Source organism: Leptodactylus fuscus, chromosome 3 (genome assembly GCF_031893055.1).
Source record: "Leptodactylus fuscus isolate aLepFus1 chromosome 3, aLepFus1.hap2, whole genome shotgun sequence".
NCBI lineage: Eukaryota > Metazoa > Chordata > Amphibia > Anura > Leptodactylidae > Leptodactylus > Leptodactylus fuscus.
Genome location: NC_134267.1, coordinates 19,668,659 through 19,682,448, shown reverse-complemented (window position 1 = coordinate 19,682,448; position 13,790 = coordinate 19,668,659). Strand labels below are relative to the sequence as shown.

Sequence of the window (13,790 nt, the reverse complement as noted above, 5' to 3'; positions counted from 1 at the left end):
CATCACTGTGTGTATTATCCCTGTACTGTGACATCACTGTGTGTATTATCTCTGTACTGTGACATCACTGTGTGTATTATCTCTGTACTGTGACATCACTGTGTGTATTATCTCTGTACTGTGACATCACTGCGTGTATTATCCTGTACTGTGACATCACTGTGTGTATTATCCCTATAGTGTGACATCACTGTGTGTATTATCCCTGTACTGTGACATCACTGCGTGTATTATCCTGTACTGTGACATCACTGTGTGTATTATCTCTGTACTGTGACATCACTGTGTGTATTATCCCTGTACTGTGACATCACTGTGTGTATTATCCCTGTACTGTGACATCACTGTGTGTATTATCCCTGTACTGTGACATCACTGTGTGTATTATCCTGTACTGTGACATCACTGTGTGTATTATCTCTGTACTGTGACATCACTGTGTGTATTATCCCTACAGTGTGACATCACTGTGTGTATTATCCCTGTACTGTGACATCACTGTGTGTATTATCTCTGTACTGTGACATCACTGTGTGTATTATCCTGTACTGTGACATCACTGTGTGTATTATCTCTGTACTGTGACATCACTGTGTGTATTATCTCTGTACTGTGACATCACTGTGTGTATTATCTCTGTACTGTGACATCACTGTGTGTATTATCCCTGTACTGTGACATCACTGTGTGTATTATCCCTGTACTGTGACATCACTGTGTGTATTATCTCTGTACTGTGACATCACTGTGTGTATTATCCCTATAGTGTGACATCACTGTGTGTATTATCCCTGTACTGTGACATCACTGTGTGTATTATCTCTGTACTGTGACATCACTGTGTGTATTATCCCTGTACTGTGACATCACTGTGTGTATTATCCCTGTACTGTGACATCACTGTGTGTATTATCCCTGTACTGTGACATCACTGTGTGTATTATCTCTGTACTGTGACATCACTGTGTGTATTATCCCTGTACTGTGACATCACTGTGTGTATTATCCCTGTACTGTGACATCACTGTGTGTATTATCCCTGTACTGTGACATCACTGTGTGTATTATCCCTGTACTGTGACATCACTGTGTGTATTATCCCTGTACTGTGACATCACTGTGTGTATTATCTCTGTACTGTGACATCACTGTGTGTATTATCCTGTACTGTGACATCACTGTGTGTATTATCCCTGTACTGTGACATCACTGTGTGTATTATCCTGTACTGTGACATCACTGTGTATATTATCTCTGTACTGTGACATCACTGTGTGTATTATCTCTGTACTGTGACATCACTGTGTGTATTATCTCTGTACTGTGACATCACTGTGTGTATTATCCCTGTACTGTGACATCACTGTGTGTATTATCTGTGTACTGTGACATCACTGTGTGTATTATCTCTGTACTGTGACATCACTGTGTGTATTATCTCTGTACTGTGACATCACTGTGTGTATTATCTCTGTACTGTGACATCACTGTGTGTATTATCTCTGTACTGTGACATCACTGTGTGTATTATCCCTGTACTGTGACATCACTGTGTGTATTATCTGTGTACTGTGACATCACTGTGTGTATTATCTCTGTACTGTGACATCACTGTGTGTATTATCTCTGTACTGTGACATCACTGTGTGTATTATCTCTGTACTGTGACATCACTGTGTGTATTATCTCTGTACTGTGACATCACTGTGTGTATTATCCTGTACTGTGACATCACTGTGTGTATTATCCCTATAGTGTGACATCACTGTTTGTACTAATACAAGTTGTACGTCTAGTGCTGTATCTTACTGTGGTATATATTACTATATTCTATAGCAGTGTGGAGATAAGCGGCTCCCTGACCTCCTTCACCATATAACACTTGATCGCCTCAATCTAAATCTGAGGGTTTCGATTCCAATCTAGATTGAGCTCCGATCTGTTCTACTGAGCAGACTGTAACCAACACGTCAGGTCTGTCTCCCGATGATGATCGCTCAGGTGCAGAGCAGTGGCGGGGCTCCGCGCTCAGGCTGTACACACATCTCCAGCGCTCAGGGAATACTGTCACCGCTATTTAGACCAGACGTCAATCCCGCGTCACCGCAGCACGGGGCGATCCTTCACATCCTGCATGTAAATCCGTCCACAGCAGCTGCCGCTCTCCGGCTCGGTCTGGCTGACGGACGCCTCTGATTGGCTGACAATGACATCAGCCGCGCCGCTAGAACACACAGGAGTCAATGAGTCCCGCCTCGTGGCCGCGCCCACACGATTCCTCAGCCTATGGCTGCGCGGGGGCGTGGTCAGACCTCCGCCTACTCCGCTCTCAGTGAAGTGTCCGTCACTCGCAGGCCACGCCCATTCCGAATGTTTCATTACTCTGTGGTAAAAAGAAAGTAACATTGTTGCACATCAATGGAAGCGAGTGAATGGAAGCGGAATAGATAAATGAGCAGGAGCAGGGGCAGGAGCGGAGCCAGAGGCAGGGGGGACATGCTGAGAGGCGCAAGTGACTGCATGGAGAATTACTGCAAGTCTGTATAGGTGCACAAGTGGTCGCCTGTCATTCCAGTGCTGCATCTGATACAGGAGATCTTCCACCCTGCTGCATGACTCCAGCATGCTGCTGCTGAGCTCTGGGATCCTGCTGCAGTGGCACTGAGGTGAGTCCCTGTCTGCATTGTCTTCTATTGTATGGTGTGATGTAGTCTATGTATATAGGGAGGTATATACCAGCTGCATTATTCTGATCACCGCCGGCCCCAGGAACCGTCTCGGCTGCTACTGCAGGGATGCGGATGTTTTTATGTCTACTTTTGACAGGGGTTGGCTGGGAACTTAACCGCTGCCTGCCAGGATCCTATAGCAACATGCTAATAAGCGCAGCCCCCTGGGTCACCTATAGAGGATTTATCACATACAGTCTTCTGGGACTGTCAGCGACTTGAGGGATGATGTCTGGGCGAATGGAATCCGTAACTTTAAGTAAACAATAGGAATGCCCCCTCCTTGCCGTCTGCAGTCCATTCATTTTGGGTATTATTGGGGTTTACGTTCTATGGGGTGCTGCAGCCTCCTAGACGACCACTGCAGCTGTATACAGACACACATCCATCCTGCTGGTCACTGTGTATATACAAGTCCCCACAACAGACATAGGAAGGTTCATAAAGGGTCGTTTAATTTCGGCTCCCGTCACTGGGCTGCACGTCCACAGGCAATATTTTTAGCAGCTCTGTATACTTACCATAAAAAACCTCAGGTCATTAGTTATCTACTGTATGGACTACGCCGGGGCTGTCGGAAAGACTCGAGTGAAATTAACCAGAAGGAAACTTTGCTTTATTTGACATTGTTTCAGTGGATGTAGCAGAGTTGAGTTGGTTGCTGAAGCCTTCTGTGTTGGGGGACAGCTCTGTGGGTCAAGACAATGTGGTAGGTTGACCTAAAGCCCTATAGAAAGCCACAGGTACTGTATATAACCTACGTGACTAGCTCAGCTCTGCTACATCGTATACTTGTAGGATGTCGTAGCCTGATGTGATGTCTACTCTGCTTTGCAGCCCACGAGTTGTACTTGAACTGTCGGTGCTGTGAGATTCCCAATGCCTCCATCTCCTCTGGACGACACGGTTATTGTGGCACTATCCAGACCCGTGCGACCACAAGAGCTTAACCTCTGCCTTGACTCTTCCCACTGTGACACGGCCTCGGTGAGTGGCAGCTGCAGGTCTTTACTCAGCACAAGTGTAGTGTCCCTCACCGCTGCCAATCTGACGTATATGCCCTCTTCCAACGGCTCTGCACGCTCTCTGGGTTGTGGATGTAGCAGTGCCAGCTGTTGCAGTGTGGCAGCTTACGAAAAAGACACTCAGAGCCAGACTATCAGCAGTACCACAATCACCAGCAGTGCCGCCGGACCCTCCACCTCGACTGGTCCTCCCAACCCAATGGTCAACAACAATGAGAACAGTGGCGCGCTAAGTCCATCTGGTGGGGTTGGCAGCCCCCTGACTACGACCACCAAACAGTTCGCCAACATCAAAATCATTTACCCCAATGACCTGGCCAAGAAGATAGCGAAATGCAGCAAGACCCACCTCCCCAACCAAGGGCCGGTCATCATAGACTGCAGACCCTTCATGGAGTATAACAAAAGCCATATCCAGGGGGCCGTTCACATTAATTGCTCAGATAAGATCAGCAGGCGGCGGCTTCAGCAGGGGAAGATCACAGTCTTGGATTTAATATCATGCAGGGAAGGTAAAGACTCCTTCAAGAGGATATTTTCCAAAGAGATCATCGTCTACGATGATAATACCAACGAGCCCAGCCGGGTCGTACCGTCTCAGCCGCTCCATACTGTGCTAGAATCGCTGAAACGGGAAGGGAAGGAACCATTGGTGCTCAAAGGTAATACAAAGAGTTAATGGTCTGAGGTGGGAGGGGCATGCTTGGAGAGCCACAGGTTCCATTCTACCGTGTAGATACGAGCATTGTGTAGCCTATATTATATAGATGTATACAGTATATATACAAGCTATATTTCATATCAATGAATATTTTAGTCATGCGCTAATTTTATCTGTACCTGGGAAAGTTGGGTAACCACCATCGAGGGCTTTTGCTATCCAGGGCAAGACAGCCTAGTTGTGCTGCCGTTAAAGGGATATTCCGGACACGTGAAGTTAACCCCTATACTTTGGATACTCTCTGCAGTCGGAATACCCCTTTAAGCTTGTTGTCCTAGCGGTGCATCTAAATGCCCCAGTTAATCAGACTGGTTTGCTGACTCCTCCCCCAGTACCCTGGACATATACTCTGCCAAATCACAACTAACCACATCCCCATTTGTATGGTGAGAAAGTGACAAGTGGGCGGAGTTCACTGGGAGAGGGTGGGGCCTATCACAACCTGACAGGTTTCTATATTGGTTATCAGCATAACCCTATTAGATGCATTTGGGGACCTATTCCTTGTGGCTGTCCTTGTACTGTGAGCAGAGCAGAGGGGCTGTTACAGTGTTGCATGTAGTAATCTCACAAGTGTCAACTATAATGTGTATCGCCCCTGCTCAGTTATCATATAGCATTATTTTAGGGAATTACCTGATTGTAATTGTATGCTACCATAGGTATATGTGTTACTATGTCTTCAGTCACATGGTGAAGATTCTCCATAACTTAAAGGGGATTTCCAGTACTTATATATTGATGACCAATCCTTAGGAAAGATCATCAGTATGTGATCGGTGGAGGTCTAATACCGGGGGCTCCCATCGATAAGCTGGTTTAAGAGTTTGCAGCATTCGGGTGACTGCTTTGGCCCCTTTACTGAGCGCCCCAACCACAGTGCGGTACATTGTATAGTGGCCGTGCTTGGTAATACAACTCAGCCCCATTCACTTGAACATGACTGAGCCGCTGCTGTGCATGCGACCAACAAACGTGACACAGGGAAGAGGCCGCAGTGATTCTGAATGCCGTGCCTCTGCAAAGAACTGATTGGTGAGGGTCCTGAGTGTTCAACCCACCAGTTATATATTGATGACCTATCCAAATATATAAGTCCAGAAAAACTTCTTTAAAGGGAACCCAACATATCATCCAAGCCCTGTGGTTAGATAGGTTAGGGTCACCTGAATCAGACAGTATTTTCGCCTTGTGAATTGCTGCGTCTGTTATAGAGATATCACAGTATATGGTCAATATGTAAATAAGTTATTTGGAGCAATGAGGGCGTTGCCATTTCCCTTGTTGGAGCTTATTTGCATATTGACAAAATCATCAGTGATTCACAAGAGAAAAACAACATATGATACAGGTGACACTAACCTATCTATCTGCAGGGCTGGGGTGATATGCTGGGGTCTGCTGACACTAACCTATCTATCTGCAGGGCTGGGGTGATATGCTGGGGTCTGCTGACACTAACCTATCTATCTGTAGGGCTGGGGTGATATACTGGTTCTGGTGACACTAACCTATCTGCAGGGCTGGGGTGATATACTGGTTCTGGTGACACTAACCTATCTGCAGGGCTGGGGTGATATGCTGGTTCTGGTGACACTAACCTATCTATCTGCAGGGCTGGGGTGATATGCTGGTTCTGGTGACACTAACCTATCTATCTGCAGGGCTGGGGTGATATACTGGTTCTGGTGATGTAACCTATCTATCTGTAGGGCTGGGGTGATATACTGGTTCTGGTGACAGTAACCTATCTATCTGCAGGACTGGGGTGATATGCTGGTTCTGGTGACAGTAACCTATCTATCTGCAGGGCTGGGGTGATATGCTGGTTCTGGTGACACTAACCTATCTATCTGCAGGACTGGGGTGATATGCTGGTCTGGTGACAGTAACCTATCTATCTGCAGGGCTGGGGTGATATGCTGGTTCTGGTGACAGTAACCTATCTATCTGCAGGGCTGGGGTGATATGCTGGTTCTGGTGACACTAACCTATCTATCTGCAGGGCTGGGGTGATATGCTGGTTCTGGTGACAGTAACCTATCTATCTGCAGGACTGGGGTGATATGCTGGTTCTGGTGACAGTAACCTATCTATCTGCAGGGCTGGGGTGATATGCTGGTTCTGGTGACACTAACCTATCTATCTGCAGGACTGGGGTGATATGCTGGTCTGGTGACAGTAACCTATCTATCTGCAGGGCTGGGGTGATATGCTGGTTCTGGTGACAGTAACCTATCTATCTGCAGGGCTGGGGTGATATGCTGGTTCTGGTGACACTAACCTATCTATCTGCAGGACTGGGGTGATATGCTGGTCTGGTGACAGTAACCTATCTATCTGCAGGGCTGGGGTGATATGCTGGTCTGGTGACAGTAACCTATCTATCTGCAGGGCTGGGGTGATATACTGGTTCTGGTGACACTCCCATTTATATTGTGTTGACATCACTACGTGGAGTTAGATATCATTCTATGAATAGACTTCTGTTCCCTTGTTTAACTCAATGTTTATAGAAAATAAGTGAACCCTGTAAGGGAATCGGCAGGGTATGACAAGGTCAGGTTGTCAGTGGGGGTGGGGGACTGGGGAATTGTACTGTTGTTATTGTTGACTATATGGGGACTTGTTGCTGTTACTGTATTATATACCGTAGGTGCTTATAGAAAAGGTTCATATAGCTCTCCAGATAGTTGAGGTTTGGGTCGGCTGATCTAATGACATCCCTAGGGATGAGCGGGCCGGAGGTCTCTGGCAGCTGCTCCTTCCCCCTCCTATAGAAACAACATACACATGTTTTTAATAGGGGAACTGATGGGAGCCGTGTGTCAGCTCCTGTATATAATACCTGCGGACAGCTCTGCGCCTGCCTAGGATCAAGTGTAACTAAAGGCCCTTGAGATATTTTTGCTCTTTTCTGAGACGTTCCTTGACTTTTTGTCTCAGAATATCCAGTGTAGGAAGAAAATATAATAGGCTAGTAATTTAACCCATTGTGTGCTGTGTTACTGTAAAAAGCGGTTCTGTTAAGCTCCTTGAGCTCTACCACACAGCTGTATCTAAATAGTCATGCTATACTGGGCCTAAATAATACTATTTATAAATAATACTGCTATACTGGGCCTAAATAATACCATTATACTATGTCTAAATAATACTGCTATACTCTGCCTAAATAATACCATTATACTATGTCTAAATAATACTGCTATACTGGGCCTGAATAATACCATTACACTATGTCTAAATAATGCTGCTATACTGTGTTTCAAGTACACCGCTATACTATGCCTAAACAATACTGCTATACTGTTTCTAAATAATACCAGTATACTGTGTATAAAAATATCATTATACTATGCCTAAATAATATTGCTGTGCTCAATAATACCACTATACTGCACCTAAACAATACTGCTATACAGTTTCTAAATAATATCGCTAGACTGTGCCTGAATAATACCACTATACTGCGTCTAAATACTTCTTCTATGCTGTGTCTAATCAATATTATAATATTTCAAAATAATAACGCTACAATGTGCCTAGCTAGTACTGCTATACTGTGTCTATATGATAGTGCTATACTGTGTTTAGATAATACTGCTATATTGTGCCTAAATAATACCACTATACTGTGTATAAATACTGCTCTACTGTGCCTAAATAATACTTCTATATTGTGCCTCAGTATTACCACTATACTATGTCTACATAATCCAGCTGTATTTTGTCTAAATAATACCGCTAGACTCTGTCACAATAGTACCGCCACTGATGCTATGTGGAAATGCTCACCCTGAGTCACCTCATTACATGGAATATTATATCCCTGTGGCTGTCTAGCTATTGCAGAACTAAACCCTCAGAATTTCATGCCGCGCAACAGTTGCACGGTCACAGATTACAGACCATTCCCTCAAGAATCTGCAATCCCACCGGATCCACAAAGCCAAGGCTTTAGGCCTATAACAGAAAGCATTGTTACCATGTAACAATCATAATTGTTATGAAACCTTCTATCCGGCTCCATTTCCTGCTATTCTTTATGTGTGTCAGTCTTTACTGTCATCTTAGAATTCTATTCCAGAACTTAATAGAGTGCTTTGTGTTTTTCATAGGTAATACCACATACAAATGCTAACATAGCATCTCCGCCTGTAGTTTTTGGGGGCATTTATCTAGTTGTTGCGGTATTCTGTGACTGTGTACTGTATAAGTAGCGGCGTCTTCAAGTTCAGATCAGAAGGTGATTAAGACGTGAACGTTAAATATTGTTATTCCCACGCTTGGTTTGCGGGGTGTGAGCCGTCGACACCTTTCTTCTTCATCCTTACATACGTGTACACCCATGTGTCCCGCGCTACTGTAATGACACACACAGGACGGAGGGAACACGGAATTGCCAATTACCGGGGATGTTCAGATGTGGCGGGATAATAATCCATATTAGTCATGAGTAAGGAAATGCCGATCAGGAGGACTTGTAACCAGGATTAAAGGGGTTAACGGAGATCCTCGCTACAATACACAATGATGGGTGTCAGCAAGACTGGAACCTTAATGTCAGGGCTGCTTAAAGGCAAGGTGTCACCTACATTGTTCTACTAAGTATAAACTTCCTTTTTCTTAATCTGTTTAGATTTTTTTTTAAATATATTTTCTGTACATTTTTGGGGGGCGGCCATCTTGCCAGAGCTGATTAGAGCAGCATTAAGAGATTTACTTTACAGCAGTCACATGGACCAAAAGACCCTGAAGTCTGGAGATGACACATTGGCTTCTATAGGGTAGTATGCAGAGAGGGGGACGAGGGGAGCAGAGACTGTCACCAGAGACATCAGGGGTCACAGTGCTGTCACTAATGTAATATAGCAGTGGGTGGGGGGGTCCAAGCGCTCAGACTTCTTGAATACACCATCACGTGCCTTGGATGAGATACCCCTGTAATGTATGTCATCTGTAACTATATGGGGATGAGTAATCCTATGTATTATAGTAATCCAGATATGTGAAAGGAAAACTTCATCCATTATACAATGTTACATCCATAACCTCTATATGGGACGTTAGTGATGATCAGGCGGAAATATTCTGTAATAGAAAGTTATAAACTTATATTATTGTATTACTTGTAGATGCTAATTTAGTAGTTTGTTTTACCTAGATAGATAGATAGATAGATAGATAGATAGATAGATAGGAGATACGGTAGATACATGGATAGATAGATATATAGATAGAAGGATAGATAGATAGATAGATAGATAGATAGATAGATAGATAGATAGATAGATGGATACTGTAGATAAAGAAAGGAAAGAAAGACATTTAGATAGATATAAGATAATTGGATACAGTAAATGGAAGGAAAGAAAGAAAGAAAGAAAGAAAGAAAGAAAGAAAGAAAGAAAGAAAGAAAGAAAGAAAGAAAGAAAGAAGAAAAAACAAAGAAATGTAAGTTGATATGAGTAGATAGATGATAGATAGATAGATAGATAGATAGATAGATAGATAGATAGATGATAGATAGATGGATGATAGATAGATAGATAGATAGATAGATAGATAGGAGATAGATAGATAGATAGATAGATAGGAGATAGATAGATAGATAGATAGATAGATAGATAGATAGATAGATAGGAGATAGATAGATAGATAGATAGATAGATAGGAGATAGATAGACAGACAGACAGACAGATAGATAGATAGATAGATAGATAGATAGATAGATAGGAGATAGATAGATAGATAGATAGATAGATAGATAGATAGGAGATAGATAGATAGATAGATAGATAGATAGGAGATAGATAGATAGATAGATAGATAGGAGATAGATAGATAGATAGATAGATAGATAGATAGATAGATAGATAGATAGATAGGAGAGAGATAGGAGATAGATAGATAGATAGATAGATAGATAGATAGATAGATAGATAGGAGATAGATAGATATGAGAGAGATAGGAGATAGATAGATAGATAGATAGATAGGAGATAGATAGATAGATAGATAGATAGATAGATAGATAGATAGATAGATAGGAGATAGATAGATAGATATGAGAGAGATAGGAGATAGATAGATAGATAGATAGATAGATAGATAGATAGGAGATAGATAGATAGATAGATAGATAGATAGGAGATAGATAGATAGATAGATAGGAGATAGATAGATAGATAGATAGATAGATAGATAGATAGATAGATAGATATGAGAGAGATAGGAGATAGATAGATTAGATGACATAGATATGACGGTGATAAATAATGTGATATTGTCAGAACAGTCTTCGGCTTACTGACACAGGTTAGGACGGTGTGAAGCTCTTTTGACTGACATGGGACTTGGGCCAAGTTTACCCTGTTGACCGACATTAATGCGCGTCCTTTATGCTCTGCTTGGGATTTTGCTCCTCCTTGGCATGTTGTCTACTTTTCAAGCAAATGCCACTTAAGCCGCCCTCGGCAATGAGACCGTCCTTCTGCACAGTGTCACAGCTGCAAGTTTGGATGAAGCTGGAGATATTGAAGGCAGAAGCCAAAGGTCGTAATGTGCGATTGTTTAGAGGACCCAGAACACTGTAAGCGCCATTAAACGGCCATAAATAGATGATGAGGGCCAGGGATCACATTGAAATGAGTTTGTGTCAGGTTTATCTGCCACTATCCATTCTCCTGCCATGTTCTTATCTCACAAGGCATTTGAATGGCAAAAAACAAAGCGTTTTCGTAGCCGCACTGTAAACACGGATGTCACTTTCTAGGGGTCATGAACTTCACTTGAGACTTGGGCCACACAGGCTAAATATAACCGAGCCTGCTTTAGTTTCAGCCACCAAGTCAACTACGTCCTGTCACAGGGCTGACATATCCTGGTCTGGACAGCTGGAAAACCACAGGTTGAAGACCCCTGACCCAAAATGTTGTTAGAACCACAAACCTAAAGATATGGACCATAAATGATAGCAACAAGTACCACAAATACGTACAGTAGCCCAAGTCTTACTTATTTGTACAGGCTTAGCTTGTGCTTGGTGATGGTGGGCACCAAACTGGTTATATTCCAGTAGATCAATGGGAAACCAGGACACCAGGAACACTATGACATCTAAGAGTAGACATCTGGTCGCAGATACTTATCTATAGGTTTACTAGACTAAGAGTCAGCATGATTTTTATGGATCTAGAGGATATATCTCCAAAAAGTTGGTCTAGGCCTCATTCTCAATTTCTGTTGGTTGCCTAAAATTTTAGTAGAAATCATAACCCAAATCATAATTCTTCCTATGGATTTACAATGTTTTTAATAGTAGACACCACTAGACCATCGGGAACTAAGTCACTAGGACACCAGGAACACTTGGCCACCAAAGAGTAGACATGAGGTTGTGGATTCTTATCTACTGGGTCACTAGTCAAGGAGTCAGCATAATCTTTATGGATCTAGGGCGTATGTACATGTCTCCAAAAAATTAGGGGCTAGGACTCATTCTCAAGTTCTGATGGTTGCAGAAAGTTTTAGTAAATCAATCCTTCTTTTCTAAGGATTTCAGAGATATTTAGTGAACTCCAGATTGGTTATTCACTAGACCGGAAGGAAACTATGGCATTAAGGACACCAGGAACAAGAAGTCAGTAGGACACCAGGAACAAGAACTTAGTAGGATATGAGGAGCAAGAAGTCAGTAGGACACAAGGAATAAAAGTCAGTAGAACACCAAGATCAAGAAGTCAGTAGGACACGAGGAGCAAGAAGTCAGTAGGACACGAGGAGCAAGAACTTAGTAGGACACGAGGAGCGAGAAGTCAGTAGGACACGAGGAGCGAGAAGTCAGTAGGACACAAGGAATAAAAGTCAGTAGAACACCAAGATCAAGAAGTCAGTAGGACACGAGGAGCAAGAAGTCAGTAGGACACGAGGAGCAAGAACTTAGTAGGACACGAGGAGCGAGAAGTCAGTAGGACACGAGGAGCGAGAAGTCAGTAGGACACAAGGAATAAAAGTCAGTAGGACACCAGGATCAAGAAGTCAGTAGGACACCAGGCACAAGAACTCAGTAGGACACCAGGAACAAGAACTTAGTAGGACACGAGGAGCAAGAAGTCAGTAGGACACCAGCTACACTATGCCAACAGAGACTAGACATGAGGTTGTGGATACTTACCTATTGGGTTACTAATATCGGAACCAGCATAATTTTTAAGGATCTAGACTAAGAGTTAGCATAATTTTTATGGTTCTAGAGGACATGTATGTATCTCTTAAAAGTTTGGGTCTACCACTCGTTCTTTAGGCCTATTGGTTGCAGAAACTTTCAGTATGAATCTAGACTGCGAGTTAAAGTTTATTCTGGTCATAAGTCCAAACCACAATCAACTATAGTTTTTGATGGTGGAAAACAAGAGATTGGTCATAATTCACTAGACCAGAAAGTATAGAAGCCTGAACCACTGGGACATCAGGGACACTGTGCAACCATCAATGTATTTGATGGTGGACACCAGACTCTAGGTTACTAGGACACTGGGAACACTGTGGTGTCTGAGAGTAGACACCAATTTGCGGATTCTTATCTACAGGGTTACTAGCCCCGGAGCCATCATATCTTTATGGACCTAGGGAACATTTACATGTCTCCAAAACGTGTCATTCTATGACTCATTCTTTAGGCCTGTCGGTTGTACCAAGTTTCAGTAGTAATCTAGTCTGTGACTTGAAGCTTGTTATGGTCATCAAGTCCAAACCACAACCCACTACAGTTTTAGAATGTATTTGATGGTGGAAAGAAGAGACTGAGGATAATCCACTAGACCACAAAGTACTGGGGACTAAGCCACTGGGACATCAGGGACACCGTATTACAAGGCAGTAGGGAGTAGATTAGATTGAGAATGCTTGTCTAACTGGTTTAGTAGCCCAAAAGTCATGCCATTTAAGGGGTCCAAACCTCAACTCAACTTTTTCTTCTTTCATTGGATTAAGAACTAGATTGTTATTCATCCACTAGAACATCACGTTCAGGGTACTAAGTGACTGGGTCACTGTGCCACCGAAGAGAAGTGAAAAGCATGTGGCCTTAAGATTGTTCTGGTCAAAAAGTCCAAATAATAATCCAACCCTTATTTCTTTCTATGGATTTAGAGAGATGGTAGACATAAGATTGGTTAAGTAGCTGGAACTACTGAGACACCAGGGAGACTGTGTCACCAGAGAGTAGATCAGACTGAAGATGTTTATCTTCATGATGATTACTATCCCAAGATCATAATCTTCTACAGAGCTAGGCCGCATGATCCTGA

At 43.0% G+C, this 13,790-nt stretch overlaps 1 protein-coding gene across 1 annotated transcript in view; it reads left to right on the top strand.

Annotated features, from left to right (window-relative positions):
* The first annotated feature begins 2,374 nt into the window (after positions 1–2,374).
* The window catches only part of DUSP10 (dual specificity phosphatase 10), a 40,974-nt gene continuing 29,558 nt past the window's right edge, over positions 2,375–13,790 (top strand). The window contains exons 1-2 of the mRNA XM_075267149.1: positions 2,375–2,666; positions 3,567–4,416. Coding sequence (XP_075123250.1) covers positions 3,609–4,416 — 808 coding nt within the window. The 5' untranslated portion in view covers positions 2,375–2,666; positions 3,567–3,608. The remainder of the gene's footprint in view (positions 2,667–3,566; positions 4,417–13,790) is intronic.